This window comes from Mycteria americana, chromosome 7 (assembly GCF_035582795.1).
Source record: "Mycteria americana isolate JAX WOST 10 ecotype Jacksonville Zoo and Gardens chromosome 7, USCA_MyAme_1.0, whole genome shotgun sequence".
In the NCBI taxonomy this organism is placed as follows: Eukaryota; Metazoa; Chordata; class Aves; order Ciconiiformes; family Ciconiidae; genus Mycteria; species Mycteria americana.
In genome coordinates, this window is record NC_134371.1 from 20,758,068 (window position 1) to 20,781,193 (window position 23,126).

A 23,126-nucleotide genomic window follows, 5' to 3' on the forward strand; every position below is an offset into this window, starting at 1 on the left:
GTTTCCCATGGGGAATTCTTCCTTTCAGAGAGGTGGTCAGTGGTATTCAGCCACGCAGGTAGGGGACTGCAAGAGCGGCTGTGACAGCAAGAGGTTCCCTCCTGCATTAGCGCTGGCCACTGAGAGATGTACACTCCTGTGTCACACTTCTGCTTGGGGCTAAGTGGCTTTATATCTCCATAGCAAATGCCAATAAAGACGGAATCCACCACTGCCATTTGTTAAATGACATGTTCTCCGTTCCATCAGCACGACTAGTCGAGGGTAGTGAAGTGCATCTCCAGGTTGGAGACAAAAAAGTCTTGTCAGAGTTGATTCTCAACTTAAATCAGTGGGATAGTGCCGATTTAACTGTTACTTCACATTTACATCACGGTAAGCGGGAGAAATTGGGTATTATCTTTCTTTAGGAAAGTCTTTTTAAAGCTATGGTCATAATACAGAAGTACAAAGCCACGAGCACTGGACCGGTGGGGAGGAGTTACTAAGGATGAAGGTGAAATTTAGACGTTGTGTGTCTGAGGGTAGCACACAGTCAAATGTTTAAAATCTTGATACCCAACTTAATAATAATAATAATCCTTAGATGCATCTTCAACCTACAGTAGATCTGGCCCTCACCAAAATAATGAACAGTACCTAAACAGCAAAATCCTTGTAAATAAATAAATGAATAAACTCCTGTCATTCATAAAACTGCCCTCTCCCAGGATGGTGCTGCTCAGCTGTACCGTGGAAAGTGCTAATGTTCAAGGGCGCGTCTACATCAGCATTTCAGTCAGAGTCAGGGGTACCCTCCTGAGTGAATTTCCTGGTCAAACCCACTTACCGTACTTTGTTTCGCATTGTAGCGTGGTCTCAAAGCACACAAGTGGATCTCTTCTGGATGAAACTAAGTCAGAGGATGTGCTTCTAAGGTGCTCCAAAAGCTAACAGGTATTCAGTGCGTGGGACCACACCAGCAAGCCCTCTGAAATACCTATAGTGTGGACAACCGCACTGACGGTTTCGCTCTACACCTCCTCCTCGACTGGTCTGCGTTACTTGCTAACGTAGACAGAGCTGTAGAGAGCCCAGACAAGGGAGCTACTGTCTCAGGGATTTAAAAAGAAAAATCTAACCAGGTGAAATTTCATCTTGTTATACTATAGAGAGGAGGAGATGTCTTTCATCAGTCTTACCGCTCTGTCTGGTGTTTAAAGAGCCTTACTCTTGCCGCAGACACAGAGGTGGAAATGTCATGCTCCAGACTGTAACAGAGGAGTAACATTATCGTCTTCTCCAGTGAGTTCTTGCTCAAAGTTCAAATGGGTCTCATGCTCGCATCCTTAGACAACAAATGCAAGCCCAAAGGTAATAAATCAGCGTGCGGGGCTCATCTCCTGTTAAAGTCACCCAGTACAAGCACATTCCACCTACTCCACGCTCTGTTTATAGGAGTGAGAGCACAATTTATGATGCGACGAGTTGTCCACAACCTTTACATCCATTGTATTTTTGCTCCTACATCTTAAATCCCTGACAGCTGAACTTCAGTTTTTCTCTGCCATTTCTGACCAGGCATAATCTAAGAATATATCAGCATGGAAGTAATTCATCTGAGGAGCCTCCGCCACCAGGTAAGGGATACCGATCTTTAATGCTGTTATTTTCAATGATGTTAACAACATTAATGCCAGCGCTGACAGGCTCCCTCTGTACTCCTGAAACTTTATTTTTGTTTAGCTGGGGTGAGAAAGTGAGAAATGAACTTGCAACTCGTTTGAAGGTCTCAAATAGTTCATAGGCCTTGAACAGTCCTTCAGTGTTGTGATGAATTAGACGCTACGTAACTCCACTACGTGCATGTCCTTCTACGATCACCTAAGCACAGCATGGACAGCTGGTTCAAAGGTCACAGATGTTTTATTTACTGTTGGGTGCTATAAAGTACACAATATTTTCTCTTCAGGATGGAAAAATACAGGTTGTGTTAGATCTATTCTGCACTTCTGCTGCATAATGCCTTTACCCAACAAAAGACCCATTAAGAGATTAAACTGTCGTCGCAGCTAAAATGTAGATCAAACTCTGCTAACCTCACACAGGGAACTTGTTGGCTGTGCTGAAGTCGAGACAGATGGTCACTTCAGGGAATGTTTCTTTCATGGGAAGTGCTCATTTGAGTAGGAATATTTCTAGCTGGATGAGTCACCTCTTTCTCAATTGCTGCGTGAAATACCAAAAAGTGATTTTTACATAGGGATATTCAAAGACATGGCAGAGGCTGAAAAATACATCTTCAAAGCATCTTGCGGTGGTTTCCTTCTCCATGGGAGTATTATATGGCATGTGTAGACTGGTTAAAAAAAAATATGCTCCATTGTTTTCTTTTTGCTGAAAACTGTGATGAAATGTCTTTTTTCTTTTCTTTCTTGGGAGTTTGTTTTGTTTTTTTTTTTTACAAAATCAGGTGGTACTTGATATACAAAAATCAGTCCCACAACAGCAAAATGCACTAAATCATAATAAAATTGCTGTTTAATGTAAAAGTAAGAAACTTAGACTAAAGTGCAAAAATTAGAGCGAACATTTCTAATCTGTGGCTCTTCAGTAGCAGGTTTGACTCTTCCCTGGTTTAGAGGACAAGGACCATCATCTGCATGCTGGTTGCCATGGAGACTCCCATCGCTTTTGGAATCACCAGTTTTGCCTGAAAGGGAACACTCCTTCAGCGTGAGTTTTTAATGACCATAGAGGTTTCTGCTTGTCAGCACACCATATACTAGATTAAGTACCATGTCTAAGCAGGTGGGAGGGAAGGGAGTAAAATATTTTCTAGGAATCAGTGACAACATATTTAGGCTGTATAAAATCCACAAAACACGTAAATAGATTTACAAGACTTGCTGCATTAGGTTAAACTGTTATGGCATCAAATCTGCTCTCTCTCTTTCAGTATCAGCTCCTTCAAAGGAGAATGAACTTTGGTTGCAGAACATAAGCGTGGCAATAAATCCTTCTGACTTCTGCAGGAGACTGGCTTGAGGACTGCCAGGCTGCATAGCCAGTGAGGTCTCTCTTTCTCAGGCTTAAGTCGATAAAGGCTTCCCCATAACTACAAATAATGACAGCTTTTCTAGGAAAAGATGCGCACATGAACAATTGGGTCTGTCCATGTGAAGAGCTGTCTAACATTTATCCATTCTGTTTGCACTCGACAGCTACACCAGCTTCTTTCTCCCTAGTGCACAATTAACACCTGGGATCGCTCTGAAGGTGCAGAATGGTTAGTTTCACCAACGTGGATATGTTGGCATGAATTTCTGGCTTGAGTAAAACAATGGTTATTCAGAAGAGAAATATAACGAAGCTGCAAGATTAAGCCTCAGTTACTTCCTAGTTCTGTTGTCTTTGCTAGATGGTAACTAAATAACTACCTGTTAAATCGGCAATTTTTGCTTGATTTCTTCTTTTGAGGCTGTTTTGTGCATCTGTGGTGCCATCAGTATACTTCATTGCAATGGCTGGGGTCTGGTCCTTCTCTGGCCGGGTCTGAGTAACTGAAAGAAGAACAGAAAAGGATATTTATTTGAGTTGTATTAACGTTCATTTGTTCAAGGAGGTAAAGAAATGTCGAGTTGACTCTACCTGGCTGATTACAACTCGGTATTGTTTCAGTCCTGCCTTCTTGAAAGGACTGAACAGATTCATGGCCAGAATCTAAGTCTTTTATTGGCCTTCCCATAATCTCATTCTCGGTTGCAGTTTTATTTCTAATGAGAAAGTACGTGTGCATTTTCCCTTTGCCTTTTACTTCTATTTCTCCTCTTTCAGTCATCTCAAAATTCTTGTATTTTAGGCATCTAAAAATTCAGAAGCAAAATGACACATGAAAATTCAACATTAGCAAAAATGACACTGATATTTTAGAAGCGCTATGGTAATCTAAGTAATCAAATCACAACAGTCCAGGAAAAACAGTATTGATCCATGAACAACTGAGGGTTTGTTTCAACTGTTTATTCAAGCCTGCTGTGCTTTTATAGCTTTACACATACGGCCTGATCAAAAATCAATGGATCGCATAGTCAAATTCTTCAGTATGGTGGAGGGTTCTTATTGACCAGTAAATAGAAATGAAGAACTGAGGCAGCCAGTATCAGTTAGACAGAACTATCTCCAGTCATTTCATCAGAGAAGGCAATCAGGTTCGTCAAGCATGATTTACTCCTGGTAAATCCAGACCAGCTATTCCCAATTGCGGCCTTCAAGTGTCCAAAAATGGCTTCCGAGAGGACTTGATTTTCACCGGGACTGGCATGAGGCTGACCAGCCTATAGTTCTTCAGCCTGTCCTCCTTGCCATTTTTCAATATAGGTGTAACATCTGGCTTTCTTCAGTTGCTACGGTGCTGATCTTCATGACCTTCCAAAGATGACAGTCAGCAGCACTGTAATGCCATCACCCAGCTCTCTCATTACCTTTGGAGGCATCCCATCTGCTCCCATACACTTCTGTAGATTGAGATTTCTCAAAAGACCCCTGATCTGATCCTCTTCCGATACTGGTACTTCACCTACTCCTTGAACCCTGACTCTAGGTGCAGGGACCTTGAAGACCTTCTCAGTGAAGACTGAGGCAAGAGAGGCCTTGAGTAACAGCCTTTATTCAGGACACTGTCACTAAATCACCTGCCACAGCAGGTCCACGTTTCCATTTATACTTTTCTGCTAACATAGCAGAAGCTCCTCTTGCTGCCTTTGAACCCTCCTTGCCCGTTTCAATGCTAGCTGAGCTCTGGCTTTCCTAATATCATTCCTATGTGCCCAGACAATGTTTTTGTACTCCTCCTTTGCAGCTTGTCTTCACTTCCACCTCTTGCACACATATTTTATGCATACATAAAATTCTTGAAAATGTAGTATTTAATTTTTAGTGACATGAGTTTTAGGAAAGTACATTACGCACTGCATGAATAGGATAGTGGTTTATGCAGTTAATCCTTAGTAAGTGCAAATAAAACTGTTTTGCCACAAATTGTTGTGTTCAGTCAGAGACATTTTAAAGCTTTTGTTATGCAGGATGTCAAATTAAATGTTCTGACCGTCATTCTAGCATCTCCATCACCCTATCAGTACTTCCAAATAAGCTGTCACAGTTTTTTTTTTCCCAAGTTTTGCTCTCTAGGATCAAGACTCTCAAACCTCTGTCTCCATATACAACTGCGTTTGAAATAATCAGAACAAATAAAACTCTTTGCAAGCAGTGATTTGTCTTTATAATTAAGCTGCATAAATCAGTGACTAAAGACAGCATCATCTACATTGAAAGCTGCAGCTGTCAAGGCAGTGTTTTTTAGCACAGCTTTTAACAGGCAAAGTTTCCATCATAGTTACTCACTGATAGGCACTGGAGCTTAGATGAATTTTACTTGGGACACCATGACTCTCCATCCGGGAAGCTATATTCACCGTGTCTCCAAACAAGCAATAACGAGGCATCTTTTCTCCAACAACTCCAGCCAAGACAGGACCTGTATGGATCCCAACTCTAATCTTTACAAAGACATAAAACACCCCCCAAAAATGTCACTTGTTATTTAACATCTTTCTTAATGCTATCCAGCCACCTAAAAGTTCATCCTAATACAACACTGGACACCAGTAAAATATCAAATACCCACAGGGAGAGGCTCTTCATGAAAAATGTACCCATGTGGTCCTTGCCCAAAGTCACAGAGGAGTCAGAAGAAGCTCTTTGATGTCCTGCTGCGATACATTAACCAGAAGCCCAACCCAAGAAGCAGACAGGCAGACATGCATCTTTGTGTTAACAACTTACTTGGATAGGATTTCCAGAAACTGGGTTCTGTACTCCTTTAGCTGCTATTATCATTCCCAAGGCAAAGTTAGCAACTCGCTCAGCATGAGTGGGTACAGGCACAGGGACCCCACCTACTACCATATAGGCATCTCCAATTGTTTCCACCTTTAATTGAGAGGGACAAGCATATGAGCATGCCATATATACCTTGCTCAGGTTAGTGCTTTGCTGTTTGGGGCTCTTCTTACCTGCACCAACTCCCCCTTTCTTCTAGAAGATGTTTCCAATCACTAAAAAGCTCTAGCACGTATGAGTTTCCTTGAGATGGGATCCTTTCCTTGGCTCCACACTCAAAATTTCAACACATTCTGTCCCTGGTTACTTGACCCATTTTAGATATCAGTGTGAGAGACTCTAAGGAGTAAGGGATGCTGTGAAAGTGTCAGACTTTTTGCCTGCCTTTACCCAGGGCAGACCTATATGCAAAGAGCTATCCCCAGGCACAGGCTCCTGAGCCAGGAGGTTATCCAATAGCTGAATGCTATTAATTAGCTCTAATTCACAATTGGTGTTAAAAGCATCTTTCTTTTTTAAAAGAGATTTCTTTTTTAAAAAGTCACAGTAAAGCAAGGGAGTCTATTCACTGGTGATTATTATTATTAAAGGGTTCACATGAAATTAAGAAACCTCCAATCTCCAGGATGTCAGAGAATGCAAAGTATGAACTAAGCAGCCCGGGAGCATCCTTCCTTACAGCCAGCTGCTTTCCCACAACATGCTGCAGCCTGTGAGACAAATGCTGAAGGATTCGTCCTCCTTCAGGCATCCAGGCTCCTTGAAGTGCGTGATAAGGCACCTGAGAAATACTTAGGGGTTTGTCCCTGTACCAGAGATTTTGCTGGGAATAGAATAGGCCTGTTTGAAACAGAGAATTCTCAAATGTTTAAAATTCACTGTAAAAGACTGTTACACGGTAAGGAAATTTTCTAAACTGCTCTTATGAGACTTCATTGTTACATTCACCATCAGTAAATAAGAGATCAGTTTAAATTAGATTAACTGGATTTCTTAAAAATAAACGCCAATAGGAGAGCGGGAAGATAATTTCATCTTTGGATTTGTTCATTAACATAATGACTTAAAACTGTTCAGCACATTAGTCTCAAAAAAATGTGTTTCTGTACATGCCTTCTATCAAATAGCCAACCCCATAGTAATGCCAGTAATTTTCTGTAACAAATTAAAAACAACTGTAAAAAGCTACTAATGCAAATAGATACCCTAATTATTTTCTGGCTGTGGTAGGAGATTTAATTTAACAAGATTTATTCATAACTTCAGATGTTTATAAGCTTGGGCCAAGTTTCTTTGATCAATGTCAGTATTTCATTTCTTTCTCAATTCCCTGAAATAGGGATCTCGTCCTCCCTCTCCATACCCTAGTAACCTCCTTCAGTATTAACAGGAGTTATATACAGGCATCAAAAGGAGATTATTATAGTGACAGACAATTTACTCATGATGAATGATTTAGATAGAATATGATGCTAATTTATCCTAAAATCTGTGGGCCATATCCTGGATGCTTAAATTATTGAATACAGTTTCCTTGCCAAGGCAGAAATGCTTCTGATTTCCCAGTACAATTTATTGCGGGATGAACTGCATGCCTTGCCTGAGCAAGGAATGAATGAGATTCAGATTTCACCCTTTACTTTTTCTGCCTTCCTAAATATTTAATGTGCTGGGGACAGACAGAAACTTAGGACTTGCTCTTCAGCTCCTCAAATCTGTGTAGCTCTGGAGACATTAATAACGCTATTATTATATGTCAACCAGGGCTCTGATCCTTCCAGCACGGTTTGGAGACAGCACGTACATTACAGTCTAGATCTAATCAATGCTCTTTGGGGTCAGCAGGAGATCTACACCATTGCCTAAGATCTCCATGAAGCAAAAAAACGACTAGGTATTATCTGGTATTTTTTATAACGTTATTTCCCACTTCATGATATAGTGACCTATTTACAACAGGTTGGAATAAAAGAACTAGCAAAATGAATCGAATTGGTCCATAAACTAGGATATCCTGTCATGCCGGGTAGGCATTTGAGAGAGGAGAGAGAGAGAGACATGAAAGAACAGCCATTCTGGTGTTAGCGTTGTGGAAAGACTATAGCCCATGATAGAAGTTACATTCCTGTCCGAAAATTTTAAACATATTTAATCACACCGCTGCCTGTTTTTTAGTTTCTCTGTGTGGCCACTACAAATATGCAATATTTTATGGTTTAGCAAAAATCATGCTGGGAGGAAGAGGATTTAAGTGCATTTAAAAACAAAAAACCAAACTACCACCAAACCAAACCACCACCAAAAACCAAACCACCACCAAACCAACAAAATCCTTTTCCAGACTACTTCTATAGCCTTTATCGATCAGTACATACCTTGTACACGTCATGCACTGTGGTCAGTCTGTCAAATTGCAGGTACATTGAATTTAACATGAGAACTATCTGAATAGGCTCACATTGGGCACAGATGTTGGTAAAGGTCACAACATCGCTGAATAATATGGTGCACTCCTTGAACTCTCCTGTGAGCAGAAAGACCAGTAGTAAGTACTTGTAATGGCTGGACAATCACGACATCTGTTTGAGATTTGTTTGCAAAGATTTCTTTCTTGTCATTCTTTTAGGCCATATGACCTATCAGTTGTAATACTCATATACAGGTGCTGCTATGAGAGAGAGATGTTGATATAGGAGTATATCAAATATAAGAATCATCACACATCTCGAACAATCCAGACATCTGAATACATCCCTTTGTCTACCCGTATTCAGGATATACTTAGCTTTTTACCCCTAACTTCATATATGTACTTACTAAAGGAAATTTAAGCATATCCTTACTTGCTATCCTTAAGAAAAATGGGAACCACGATGACTCTAGGTTTATAGATGGCATAGAGGAACCAGGAGAATTTTCTAGGAAAGACCAATTTCTTCATTCCTTTCATTTTTAAGCCCTCATCTCCCTGTATACCCATGTTAAAAACAAAATCTGTTTGCTGTTGAAACACTGAATTTTGTTCCCTGAACTGGCAGCTGCTACCACCTTTCACCTCCTAGGGAACAATTTTGGCAAGCAGCTTTCAAAGCTTTGTTTGAAAGAATAGTCTAAGCTTTGTTATCAGTGAGATGAAGGGTCTGTGGTCCTCCTCCCATGAATGTCCCCAAGTAGAGAATGTACTCCACAGTAGTGGCAATGGGGCTGTGCCAGCACCCCAGTCTCTCTATCGTCATCACCGGGTGCATGCACCATGCATCACAAATGGATCCTGTTCATTCACCTGCCTCAACTCGCTTCCCCTCTTTCAGCTGGTTGGCCACATGCTGAGGAAGCATGGCATAGAGCAGAGCTTCAGTCTTTTTCTTCTCTTCCTCCAGGTGCTTCGACAGTATCCGCAGTTCTTCCTTCTTCCTCTCCAGCTGGTTAGAGAGCTCCATCTCCGCCAGTCGCTGCTGATTGAGAAGAATCAAATCCCTGGTCACGTCATGAGGTGCAATGTCTGCAATGTGCATCTGTCGCTCCTCCAGTTCATGCAAAGTGCGAAGCAAAGGAGAGCAGAGATAGAGCATGCACTGCAGGGACTCCATCCAGATCATCTGGCCTGTTTGAAACAAGCGTCAGTAAGAGTTTTCAGCAGCTTGGACTTTCACGTGATGCTCAGTATTACTGATGTTAGTTTTAGGGGATGAGTTCTAAGGACAGTGGGTTTTTGTAGGGTCTGGGTCATCACGGGAATTACTCTGTTTCCTGGAATTAGAGGTGGACTTGTTTGGAGGAGGTGCACTAGGCAAATAAAAAAATTTCAGGACCCAAGAAGCAGCCACTCACTCATTGCAACTGCTAGGCAGAGCCCAACCATGCTTCAGGTCCCTTCTCTTCACGAGGAACACCAATGTGCCCAACATCTCTCCTCTCCTCTGCTCTGCTCTGCTCCTAGTTCTTGAGCTGTTCCTGAAGCCAGTCAGTCAGCATTATGCACAGGGGAACTGAGACTCACAATGATTAAGTGAAACATTTAAAGTTTAATTTCACAGTGGGTAAAATGTGGCCCCAGTAAAGTCAACGGAGCTTGCCTTCCTGGAAGCTGAAGCTTTCAGTCACTATGATCATCTAAATAAGCAGGTACAAAAATGCCTGAAAGGTAGAAGGAATTTTTGGCGGGGGACTGAGTTTTTGTTTTCTTTGTTGAGATTTGGTTATGGGTTTGATTTTTGTTAATATTTTTTATTATTATTATTTTTTATTTGCTTCACAAGTATTCTTGGTTTCTGAACAGCAATCCAGGAATTCCTATTTCTTTCTTTCTCTCTCACCCCATCCCCAGGGCAACTGGATGAACAGCGTGAAAAGTAACAGGATTGGAACATCAGAGATACCATGTGAATTAACCCTGACAGCATAAGAGGAAGTAACATTGTACCTGTAACTATTTAAAGTTCCTTGTTTTGGTAACATCGCTTTTTTCAAGGTCTCCCTAAACTCTTAATTTTTTCTCAATCTCAGGAATACCAGATTTGACACTCATTATGTAAAGGTGAAAGGAGAGAAGGGAAAATTAGGTCATATTATATAGTTCAGAGAAGCAAAATTGAGGTCACAGAACACGTAAACCAAATGTCATTATAGTTACATGAGGCAGAGAATCATTCCATACTCATTCCTCCCAGTAAAAATAAAACAAATAAAATCTCTTTTTTGCTAAAATAATTTTAAGTGGTAAACTCTTATGTAACATTGGGGAGGTGAAGACAGAAATCAGAATCTCAAAATGCGACTACAAAAAATAAAAGCACAGCTAACTAATCTATTTTTACCCACATTTGAAACCCAGCCAGTAGCAAATAACTCCCCTCAAAGGCATAAATTAAGAGTGAATCATGTATTCACATTTTAGGAATCAAAATGCATGGAGGCGCAGGGCAAGCCATTTCTTTCCTCCAGCTGTACCAATGTTATCAGGACTTTGTCTCTAAGCACTTCCCTCGTCCCCTGCCTCTTCCCTCCCCGTGCCCGGCAGATGGGAAGCGCGCGCTGGCGGGGGTGATGCTTGCGGTGTGTTATTGTGGGAACGCTCACCCCGCGTTTCATTATTGTCTGTATGTGCCAAAGATGCAATCCGAGATCTGTGAACTGGCATTGCCTGTGCTGGGTGGCTGCGTTTAAAATGTTGTTCCGCGTACAAAGCAGTAATTTCTCTGGCAAAGAAAATTCTTAGCAGTGCAAAGCGATTCTGCGTTGGGTGCACAGGCTGAGGCGTAGAGCTATGGGGAGGTGAGACGCGGACAGTTACTTTTACACAGCTCAGTGCACCTCCATGCTGAGCCCTCCATGAGCAGAAGCACGCTCTGAGGGCTGCCATCGTGTCCCTTCCACAGGTCCCCAGTGAAGCAGAAGGCCGTAGCTGAGGGCTGGGGAGATTCACAGGGCAACTGGCATTGAATCCTAACCAAAACCAAGAGTGACGATACAACCATGTTGCAGGCATCGCCCCAGAGTAATGCCTTACATTACATATTTGGTTCTAACCTCTGCAAAGAAAAACACACAGGGCAGTATTATGGGGAAAACGCTCATACCTTTACTGGAAAATGGGCATGACCGGGCACCTCTCTGAGGTGCCTGTACACAAACGTGCACAGCATGGGGAAAAACCAGGATGAACTAGGGGTCTGTGTGCAGTTTCAGGGCTACCATGTCATTGGGACCATAGAGGCTTGGTGGGGTAGCTCACACACCTGGAGTACTGCAAAGGATGCACGCAGACCCTTTAGAAAGGACAGGGAGGCAAGGACGAGGAGCTGCCTTTTATGTGAGAGAGCAAGGGAAATGCATGGAGGTCTGCCGAGGGCTGGATGATGAGCCAGCTGAGAGCTTCTAGATAAAGATTAGAGGGCAGACCGATGTGGGTCATATTGTGATGGGTGTCTGCTACATATGCCCTGCTCAGGAAGAAAAAGTAGAGACCTTCTTAAGACAAGTGGAGGAAGCCTCATGGTGGACTTTAGCTACTTTGGTATCTGCTGGACAGGCAACACAGCAGGACACAAGCAATTCAGGAGATTTCTAGAGTGCGCTGAGGCACTGACACAGGTAAGCTTCCTGACAGAAGTGACCAATGAACCGATGAGGGGAGGTGTCCTGCTAGACCTGATACTTACAAACAGTGAAGAACTACGGATGGGAAAGCTGGGCGCAGCCTTGGCTGCAATGACTGTGCGATGGTGGAGTGCAGGAACCTGAGAGGAGTGAACAAGGCAAAAAAGCAAGATTGCAACTCTGGACTTCGGGAGACTGGACTTTGTCCCATTCAGGGATCTGCTTGGAAGAATCCCATGGGATACAGTCTTGGAAAGAAGAAGGGTCCAGAAGAGCTGGTTGATGTCCAAGGATCTCCTCTTCCAAGTTCAGGAATGGTCTATCCCGATGTGCAGGAAGTCAAGCAAACGTGGCAGGGGCCTGCATGGATGAACAAGGAGCTCCTGACTAAACTCAAACATAAAAAAGAAAGAATACAAGAGGTGAAAGCCGGGTCAGGTCACCCCAGAGGAAGAGACAGGGTTGAAAAAGCCAAAACCCACCTGGAGTTGCATCTGTTGAGGAACAAGAAGGGCTTCTACAGGTATATGAGCAGCAAAAGGAAGACTAGTGAAAATGCGGGCCTGCTGCTGAATGGGGCAAGGGATCTGCTGAGAAAGGATATGGAAAAGTCCAAGGTACTCAGTGCCTTTCTTTGCTTCAGTCTTTGCTGGTAAGAATCACCCTTCAGGAATCTCAGGGCCCTGAGACCAGTGGGAAAGGCTGGAGCAATGAAGGCCTATTGGCAGCACAGGAGGTTCAGGTTAGTAAACTTTTAAACAAATTGGTTATACAGAAGTCCACAAGACCTGATACGATGCATCCAGGAGTGCTGAGGGAGCTGGTCAGTGTCATTGCGAGGCAACTCAATTAGTTTTGAAAGGTCATGGTGACTGGGGGAGGTCCCTGAGGACTGGAAGAAAGTAAATGTCACTCCTATTTTCAAGAAGTAAAGGATGGAGGACCTGGGAAGGCTTGGGGCATCTGTCATATAAGGAGAAGCGAAGAAAGAGATCTGGGGTTGTTCAACCTAGAGAAGACAAGCCTCAGGGGGACGTTTCCAATACGTATAAATACCTGATAGGAGGGAGTAAAAAATACTTTTCTCAGTGGTATCCAATAAAAGGACAAGAGACAATGGGCACTAATTGAAATGCAGGGATTCCATTTAAACATAAGGAAAAACTTTTTACTGTAAGGCTGGTTAAACACTGGAATGGGTTGCCCGGGGAGGTTGTGGAGTCTCCATCCTTGAACATATTCAAAACCCAAGTAGACGTTGTCCTGAGTAACCTGCTCTAGTTGACCCTGCTTTGAGGGAGGATGGACTAGACAATCTCCAGACGTCCCTTCCAACTCAACTGGAGATGAGTCAATTCTGCAACTCTGTGAATAACTGAGACTAGACATGGTTCAGAAAACAATCTAATCCTCTCTTGGCCTTGCCCTTGTTACTCAGGAAACCTGCAAAGATGTAGGGTTTGCAGCATTAGAAAAACACTGTCTTTCCAAGCCTTTCAAATGGGAGTGCAGTTGTTATTTCTGACTGAAAGCCTTCAAAATCTGGTGAGGTAATAGAAGAATTTGTCTACAAACTTCTTAAAGTACTGTTTCTCTAAACAGAACCATCTAATCCTCTCCTCACTGCACAAAGACAAGGCCATTTATAGGACTTATGTGAAGCCAGGAGTCTACAGAAAGACATTAGTTCAACTCCAGCATAATTCCTGATTTAATATGAAGACTTATGCTATTGAAAACAGTGAAGTACCTCTCAGCTCTAGCATTGGCCGTTGTTTCCATGACTCTGGCATCATCTCTCTTCTAGTCTGGAAAACAAATTGGCTGTTGATGAATTTCTGAATGCTAGAGATGGTGAAGGGTACTTCTGGGTGAACGATACTGAAATAGTGATCCAAGCAGATGCCCATGGTCTGAAGGCCAGGTACAATCTTCTGAATGCTCACCCCAGCTTGCTTCACTCTGAGCTTAAAAAGATAATATGGACAATGTGTTATAATTCATATCCTGTTTGTGTTCAGGCCAAGCTACAGCTGATCACTGTTTATACATGTACACACACTTAGCCTTGCTATACTACATGGCTTATTTCTGAGCAAAGTTGCTATCTTATTAGCATATTACCTCAAAGCTCTGAATGAGTGTCCTTCATAGCAAGACAAAGCCCCCAGAAAGGAATGTTATTATCCAAATGCTCTCCCTATCAATTGTTAAAAACAAAACAAAACAAAACTACCTGCTATTATCCTTGCTTGCATTTGTGTAGGCCTAACAAATAGCCTTACAGATAGCTGCAAGAGAAAATTAGACAGAGCGTGTCCTGCATTCCAAAAAGAAAATAGCTGTGGCACAAAATGTCTTGGCAAATATTAATTTTCTAATGGATGCCATGGGTTACCTTCTTTTAACCATTGCTGTGTGAAGGTTTATAGTCTTTCTCTTTTAGCCTAATGACCACATATGAGCTCTTAACTCCTGCAGAAATGTCCATTGTGCCTTCGCTGCTTATCATCAGTCATTGAAGCTCTAACCTAGCTACCAATAATGGGTGCGGGACTTGCCCTTTTTCCACACTAGTAATTTTATCAAATTATGCAGACTGGATGTCTTGAAAAGTTTAAAACTCTGAACTTTGGCTAATGTGGACAGTGGCACGAAGCAGACTATGTGCTCTGGAATCTCTATCAGTGCGATGCCAAAACACATTCCCTGAGTGGCTGTATTCAGCTTTCTTGTGCTGTCCCATTCGCAGCTTCTCCTTTCTTTGCTCCCATCTTAAGCTAATATTCTCTGCACAGAATTGGGAGCAAGAAGAACTGTGGCTTGGTGGGAACCCAGGCTAGTTGGAAACCAGCCACAGAGCAGTCCCTGCAAAGGGAAAGGTAATGCCATTGCTGCAGAGTATGTGTGCACAGGAGAGGAGACTCAATCCTCCCCTGGAAGATAAAGAGATTTTTGGGTCCAGTTTCTACTAGATGGGGTTGCACGCTACCCGATTTAGTAGGTAGCTGGGTCTTCCCAGCGGAAGCGTGTAGGAGTAGACTCAGGAAGCATGTAGAGCCTCAGTTGCCAGCAAAGCCTTACAAAAGCCTTTGGCTAGATTGGTAAATGGGAAGAGAGGCTGGCTAGCTATCAGTACAAAGCCAGTTTAAAGGATGGGTCGTATCTCTGGCACATCCAAGGACAGGCCAGAAACCTCAGAAAATTCTGTTCCGTGTTTGGTAATGGATAGACTGCTGCAATAAACCTTATTGGCATATCTGCAGCTGTTTCAGACATGGTAATCTCAATAAATGCAAAGGAAATACCTATCTGAAATGATCCAGATCCAGTTGTTATGAGTGACTTTTATTGCATGTCTCTGTACAGACCACTTCTGCAAATCCTACAAATGAGTGTGCACTGTATAGGGAGCACACGCAGCAGTGAAGTGTAGGACAGTCAAAACAGAAGAAAATTACTATATGGGTTATGCAAACTGAATGCCCTTACCACATGCTTGTCCTACCTCTTTGTCAAAAACCATATGAAACGGAAGTCCATTGCAAAGTGTTTTTGTGTCAATCCAGAGGCTCTTGGGATAAACAGGATCAAATCCCCTCAGGAGCTTACCTGTGGCAAAATAAATATGTAGTTTTTTAATCTGTTTACACCTCATAAAAGCAGTCGGCATGACTTTGTAGCACTCAGTGAGACAGCACCCTATATCATAATGAGTGAAGACAAAGTAAACAGTGTGTGGGTCCAGAAATGTGCATACATCTGTGCTAAATGCTCCAGTTTAATACACAGCTGATTAGCAACTAGTCTGAGTTGGCTGAGAGTTTAAAACTTAACCACACAAAAAGCACAGAGCATTAGATGCATGAAATTATGTGGAAACAGTAAGAATAGATGAACAACTGTAGATGTTGCTGCTCTATGAATCTGCAGATGTTGTAGCTATATAACACAGCTATATCCCACAAAAATGTACACAGAAGCGGATTTAATATACTTTGCCAGCTACTAAGGAACACTTATGGAGAAAATACCCAGCATGATCTGGGTTTCAGTCTCCTATACAAAGAACTCTAGTCCGTAGCACAAAGACCACATTACTGTTTGATTTCTATTTCACTTACCCTGAGTTTTTTTCAAAATGGTCACAAATCTACAGAGCAGGTTGTGCTTGCTAGCGAACAGATATTTTTGTAAAATGAATAAAATGGGTAAAATAGTCAAAAGGGCTCATCTGACTGAAGCACCCAAAGCCTTTGATCTTCACAGTATAAACTTGGATTCTCCAGTAACCCACAATAATCGAAAGGATGATTATTTCAAGTGATCTCTTTCCCCCAGAAGGTGGCTATGACAGTTACTCCAGTAAATCCTGCTTGATAACAAATGCTCAAGTCACTTAGGAGACTGGTGAAAAAGATCACACATTTAGGACCCAACTTCTAGACTTCTTACTGCTTCAGGGGAAGTCAATGTGGGTTTTTCATTTTCGAAAGTCTGGCTCTTGATAACTCTTGCATTTATTGTTAAAGGATTTTTTTTTTTTACACTAATAACACTACTCTAAAATTTTATTTTGAATATATACTAATTTCTTACTCAGTATATCTGCTCTTGTAATGTATGTGGCATTGCACCAGATGGTATCAGGTTCAATTTTTCACTCCTCCCAGAATCCAGACAACTTGGCGATACGGAGCTGGATTCTCATTCCTCTTGGGGAATCAAAAGATCCTAACTGAAAAAATCATTCCGTTTTATAAACATATGATATATAAAGGTATAAACAGAGATTACTAGACTAGCAGTAGATTTTTGGTAGTGGAGGGTGTAATTTGGCTTTCAGAATTTACTACAGTTGACAACTTTGGAAATGAGTAGCAGCTACCAAGTTAAAAAACACTCTTTTAAATCCATCATCTTAGACCAAGTGACATGAGAAGGAAGTATCAAATGTACCACACAATGACATTTTATAGAAGAATACTTTTCAGAAGAAAACCCTGTTTAAGAGACAAAAGTGACAGGTCATATTCCATTTAAGTATCTGTCATTACTAAGCATGCTTATTATCTGCAATTTTTCTTTGATTACCAATGTCTAACCGAAAGAAACTTAACCAGAAACATTTTGAAAAGATGCAGAGGAAATATGAATGGTAACTTCAAAATGGATGGGTGGGTGGAGATAGCGAGGCTTACTGACTTGCTTACTGAAGAGGCTCGGAAATGATGACAAGCTCCTTCTGAATGATCTCTCACCTTTTCCTAATGTGATTATTCCTCTTATTGTTTTCCAGTGACTTTTCTTGACAGGACAAACAGAGCTTCCTCTGTCTCTAATTGTATTCTTGGCTTTTTCAAGGTCCTGTTGAAATAAATCCAAAGGGAAATTCAAGGGTGTTTTTATTTTAATCATATTTTAATAATACAGTGATAATGAACATTAAAATACCTCTTTATTCAGTTGGTTCTCAATTTGTTTTTCAGAGTCAGCAAGATATTGACATGAGGAAGAAAATTCATTTCTTTCCTTGTATGAAAATACAGGGTTTTGAGTGACAAGAAAAACAATATGTTCTTTTTTCCCAGTTCTTTCTTCTTCTTCTGTTTGATTGACTATTTCCATTGAAATCTCAATGTTAAAAAAGTCCAGGGCTGCTGCACCAATGATTCCTGAAAGGGAAACAAAAGACACAGTATTGCCAAGAACAAACCCTTTCCATTTTCCCTTTTAGAGGGCCCACAGTGGAATGTCACTGTTTCAGAATCACCTTTCGCAAGGACTCTGGAAGAAGAAAGCAACCTATGCCGTTCCTATTACTGTTGCCGTGATAAGAATATGTGCATAGGAGATAGATAAGCTTTAAAGTTACTGTTTCTTTTGTCTTGTCTGATCACAAATGCTTATTTTCACTAGAAGAAGCTCAGCAGGGTATCTGAAGAATGTGTCCAAATAGTCGTACATAGCAATAATATGAATTCCCATTAACCCAAAAAGTGCAGGGTGTCTAAAGAGATTCTGCTATAACAATCTATTTCAGTCATTGCAGAATATATTCTTTTGAAAGGAAGGAAATATCTTTCATGAAGATACACAACCAGTCCTCTCATTTCTGCTTAACTATTAGGCGAAATACTGGACAATGACATGAAAAGCTCTGTCTGAAATTCCAAATAGTTCTGTGCTTCAGTAGGAATATGAAATGAGTTTTGACAAAGGGGGAAGTTTTGATAAACTTCTAAATTCAGCAGCATCTATGAGAGAAAGGAATATGATCATCTCTTACAGACTTACAGCTGTTTAACCCTTGCATAAGTATAACTGTGGAGATTCCTATAAATGCCGGTAAAAGATTCAGTTTTGAGCAGGATTCAATAGTAGGTTTACAGATTGCATGCACTGCAGGAGTATTTATTACAGGATGGATGGATGGATGTCTTCAAATCACATATAATCTCTACTTCACTGTAATTTAAGGAGCATGAGTCACTGAGAACTAATCAACAGCTAGACACGATACAGACCATGAACTTTAATTTTTCTTCCAGGAAGGGAATTCTATAGGAGTGCTATAGCAGGAATGGACACTTATGGCCTGGGTTGTCAAATTGTAAATCTTGATGGAAGCTGCTGGGAGCTAGGAGTGATCAGGCAGTAGGGAAAAACCGAGGTCAGATGTCTGGTGACTAGACTCTACCAGGCTTCAGTTCCATGGACAGTCCTCATTTGAAAAAAGATTCTGAAATCTGAGCAAAGTATAACTGCAAATATATGATTAGTCTGTACATATATTGCATTACCAGCTGATCTGTACTCTGTATTCTATCCCATTACCTGGCACAATATGGCACAGACCTCTTCTGTCTGAATAGTAATGTAAATGCATTGACCCGTCTTCATTCTTTTCTACTCTAAAAGATGGTGCATTCATCTCCTGAGGAAAAACAAACAAAACCGAAACCTCAATATATTTTTCTGATAAAGAATACCGGTGAATTCCACTTGACAAAAGCATCCCGTGTCTTAATAAAATAAGCAGTAATGTGAATAAGCTGAAAAACAGAAAATTAAATATGCTCACCTGTGAAGGAAAATCTGCTATGCATTAGAGACAATGTACTAAATAATATCTAATGCTGAGGACTACTCAGAAAAAATTATTTTTAAAAATTGTCCTAACATTTTGGAGTAATCCATTTCAGAACATAGGAGAACCTCGTCACAGCATCTTTTTTCATTATCCATCCACACCTATGAGATGCTGTTCCTTGTGTTGCGAACTCTGGCAGAGTCCACCCGTACCTGCTCAGTAATTACTACTCGAACTTGCCTGGTAAGAAAGGGACAGGTAGCTGTGCAATGCATCCAGGTTCTCTATGAACTCGTAGAGATTTCCACCCAGTGTCCTCAGCATGTGGTCATAGCCTGAGCGTTTACAGAATTCAAAGAAATACTCTCCAAACTCTCTCAGAACCATGTCAGCAGGAACACCTGGCAAAATAAAGATACCTTAACAAATAAGAAAGGCTTGGAAGTTCTTGAAATGCTGTCGGGTGGATTAAGAGTGAATGCAGAAAATTTGCAACGTAGGGAGGGCATTCCAAATAGCACAGGAGACTAAAACCTGGGCTGCAGTCTCAGGCTTGACCCAGGATGGTTCATTTTTGAGGCACAGTGACACATACCTAATATTTTACAGGCTTTGTCGATGAGCTGCATTGTGATCTCATCTTTGTAAACCTCAAAAGTCAAGAAAGAATCCTGGGCTCCAGCCTGCAGTCTGCAATAGAGAAGACAATATTCTTGTCTCAGCATGCTGTAAATATAACATGCTTGGGTGACCCAACTGGCATGCATTAAGCACTGTTTGCTGTTAACCCACTCCTTAACCTCCTTCAAGCGTTATATTGGAACACGCTACTTCCCCTAATGGTTTAAGAGTGTTGCTTTAACATGGCTGAATGGTGGTGTCCACCTCTCCATTTCTGCTATTTCACGTTATGGTATTATGGTAAACTCTTTCAAGGATTAGGGCATCATACTGTGGGGTGCTAGAGCAAGTGGAGTCTTAGTTTGTCTTATGGTCTACTGGCTTGTCGTCAATGTGGCCACAATATCAAGCTCTTGGGTCTCCACAGACTTGACCAAAAACTTGCTGATTTTTTATATCGGCTTCAACAGCTATTATATGTATGCATCTAAGTAGCATTTATATATCTTGGAAAATACCATATGGCTCATAAAATAAAGACAAAACTGGAGAAGATTATATATTTAGCTGCTTTTCTGTAAGTACTGGAATTAAACTGACTTCATACCAAGGATGACATCTTTGCAGTGTAATTACTTTTCAATATTGTCATGGTGAGCCAGCGAGGCTATTCCACAGTTGTCTATAAGACTAAATGTCATCCTTAATTATCTGATGTAACAAATTAACTGGGACAAATTAGTATCAGAGTGTTACAAAGTAAGAAACTCTTGCTTTTGCCCTGCTAGTTACTTCTAATAATTACTTGAGATACACATCAGCTGCTGTTTACCAGTAAGAAATTATAATCCTCTGCTGCTAAATTCCTGAGCATTTTCTTGCAATACACTACATTAATTGGGAACACATTACCTTAATTTTTCCCATGTTTCTTCACCATACCTTTCAACCACCAAAGACTTCAGGCATGTATTTATAAATCCATACTGCAAAAGCAAATACATGAACATGGACAAGACATACCGATTTTCAAAATGCAGCCCAAACATGCCACCTTTTTGTCTGTTAAGATTCCACTGCTAATTTCAGATTGCGAAAGAGAAAGTAATACTGTTTAACAGCCATTATGTCTTTCAGTAAACAGCATAGCCTTTATCTCAGCATTTCACAAGCATTCGGCAAAACAGAGCAAACACATTCAATCCTGTTTTGCAAATAAGGACCCAGAGACACCGGGTCAGGGATCTGTTGTGCCATGCATGCAGCCGAGAGCACGTCCCCCGCGGCGGCTGAACAGCAGCCATGCAGGGCTGCAGCATCAGGAGGTAAGCGTGGCTTTGCCGTGACTGTTATTTTTTGCGTTAGTCCTGACAAGCCGTACGCTGGAGATGGGGGGAAAAACGTTACAAGAATAACCCTAAGTAGCACTTTCAGAGCAGCAACGGCCTGAGGATGGTGCGGTCCAAATCCCCCAAAGGAATGCGGGTTGGAGAGCCCGGCACGGCAGGCAGCAGGCTCTCAGCCGGCTGGTCTCTCGGGCCAGGAGCGAACGGCGGGAGCCGTCCGTCTGTCCCCGACAGCAGCAGTCCGTCTGTCCCCGACCGGAGCCGTCCGTCCCGACCCGCCCCGCTCCCTTCCCGCAGGCAGCCTGGCACCGCCCGGTCCAAGTGCCTGCCTGACCCTGCGGGTCCCCGCTGCCCGGCCTCGGCGAGCCCCCGGGCCCGCCCGCTGCCTGCCCGCCGCCCCGCGGGCCGCTCACCATCCTGCCGCCGCCGCCCCTCCGCCGCCGGCCGCGGGCTCCGGCCGCCGCCCCCGGCGCCGCCGCCGGCTCCCGCCGCGCCCGCCCCGCTGCCTGCCCGGGGGCGGCGGCTCGGCCGGGCCCGGCCCCGCCGCTCTCGCCCGCGGCTGCCGGCGCGGCGACAGCCGGTGGGCGCAGGCAGAGACGGGCTGCCGGGGCACACGGAGCTGCCCAGAAGGCGCAGTTCAAGGGCTCCTTCGCCCGCCCGCCTGGCCTGTCCGGTTTTCTGCAGAAAACGCGCGTTTTCTGCAGTTGCCGGTGTTGCAGGAATTCCGAGTGATGCCGAAGAGCATCTCGGTGAAATGGCATCGCTGACACGATTGCAGGTCACGGCAGTTTCCCGATCCTGGTTCCCCGCTGCGGGAGCCTGCGGCGTGGCCAGGCGGGCGGATGGACCCGGCTGGACACTGCACAGGGCAGCCTGGCTCACCGGGTCCCAGCCTCCCGAGGCCTCGCTGGGGCGAGCAGCCAGGAGGGTGACAAGGGAGGAGGGTGTCTGTTTCCAAGGCTTTCTTAAAACTCCTCTTAGCGGAGCGGGAACAGTAATGGTGGAGTCAATAACCACGCTTGCCCAAAGACAGGAGGTTTGTAGGGAGAAGCAACATCTTTCGTTCAGCTGGGGGATGCTGCTGAGCAGTGCATTGCTGCCGTAGGCCTGACAAGAAGCAGGAGATGAAGCCACTTGCACACCACTGCCCGTCGTCCAGGTGGTGTTTGCAGCTGACCAGCCTGTCTGAGAGGAAAGGACAGCAGTAGGGACGTTAGCAGGAATACGGCGATCGGTTTTAGATGCAATGAGTTCATGAGTTTCAGTGCCTGGCAGAGTTATCTTATTTCCTAGGTTTATTTTTGGAAGAACTATTTGTAGGTCACTTTTGAGAGTGAATCCTGAGAGGCAACTATGGAGAACTGTTTGGGGAAAAAACACTCTCCCACGATAAAGACAAGCTTCTGTTCTGTCAGCCACACACACACGTGCAGCCTGGTGAAAGCTCTGTTTCCCCTGTGTTGCTGCTGCTGTTTGGTGCAGGGGTTGTGCAGGGGCCCTCGTACTGAGCCAGCGCTCTGTGCCGGCCTGGCGGGGAGGGTTTTGCTCGTGCAGCGGCGATTCCGAGATGTATGCGTTGCTCTGTCTCCGATCTCTCAGTCCTCTTCACAGGTGCCATACACGTTCAGCGGGCTCATCCAGCCCTGGCGGCAGCCCTGCGCTGGGCACGGGTGCTGCTTTTTTAACGATAACAGCCCTCCTGCCAGCCCCATCGCCTCCCATGTACTCCCCTCACCCTTTCCATCCTGCAGACGCTAGTGATTCTCACGAGATCTCACTGATCAAGAAACCATGTCTTTTTCTCAGAAGCTGTCTGCTCAGCCAAATGCTGGCGGGAGCCAGGCTCGGGAGAAGAGAAATAATGAAAGCCCGTACACCCGCTGTATTCCCGCAGCTGCGTGCAGAGGGCTAGCATAGACATATGTATGCAAACCCCTCTGTATTTCCTGGACAGTATCAAATATTTATTTAAACATGCACCTGTCGGAGATAACCTTCGCCAGCGCGACAGGTGACCTAGCTCTTGGCTTGCTGTCCGTACCGCCGTTGCGAGGAGCATCCGCGCCCGCTGCCGGCGGCTCTGCAAG

At 43.2% G+C, this 23,126-nt stretch overlaps 1 protein-coding gene and 1 long non-coding RNA gene across 2 annotated transcripts; one reads left to right on the forward strand and one right to left on the reverse strand.

The window, feature by feature from the left end:
• Window positions 1-1,946: 1,946 nt before the first annotated feature.
• Window positions 1,947-21,521, reverse strand: LOC142412322 (guanylate cyclase soluble subunit beta-2-like). Its single transcript, XM_075507334.1, has 16 exons — window positions 21,453-21,521; window positions 20,606-20,679; window positions 19,668-19,762; window positions 19,313-19,473; window positions 18,817-18,916; window positions 17,434-17,654; window positions 17,241-17,346; window positions 15,488-15,591; window positions 13,730-13,946; window positions 9,164-9,484; window positions 8,256-8,404; window positions 5,824-5,970; window positions 5,383-5,537; window positions 3,631-3,845; window positions 3,420-3,542; window positions 1,947-2,692 (listed from the first exon to the last, which is right to left on the reverse strand). The coding sequence occupies exons 1-16, from the start codon at window positions 21,453-21,455 to the stop codon at window positions 2,541-2,543; spliced, it is 2,343 nt and encodes a 780-aa protein (XP_075363449.1). The 5' UTR covers window positions 21,456-21,521; the 3' UTR covers window positions 1,947-2,540.
• Window positions 2,562-10,523, forward strand: LOC142412323 (uncharacterized). The gene is made up of 3 exons (XR_012776458.1): window positions 2,562-2,715; window positions 9,261-9,373; window positions 10,208-10,523. It is a non-coding gene; the product is annotated as an uncharacterized LOC142412323 (long non-coding RNA).
• Window positions 21,522-23,126: the final 1,605 nt, after the last annotated feature.

Excerpts from the sequence above, each read along its gene's own strand:
- LOC142412322 (XM_075507334.1), bottom strand. Across the intron at positions 17,347-17,433 it reads AGAACCAACTGAATAAAGAG|GACCTTGAAAAAGCCAAGAA; the intron begins GTATTTTAATGT and ends TTATTTCAACAG. Across the intron at positions 5,971-8,255 it reads CAGTGCATGACGTGTACAAG|GTGGAAACAATTGGAGATGC; the intron begins GTATGTACTGAT and ends TCTCAATTAAAG.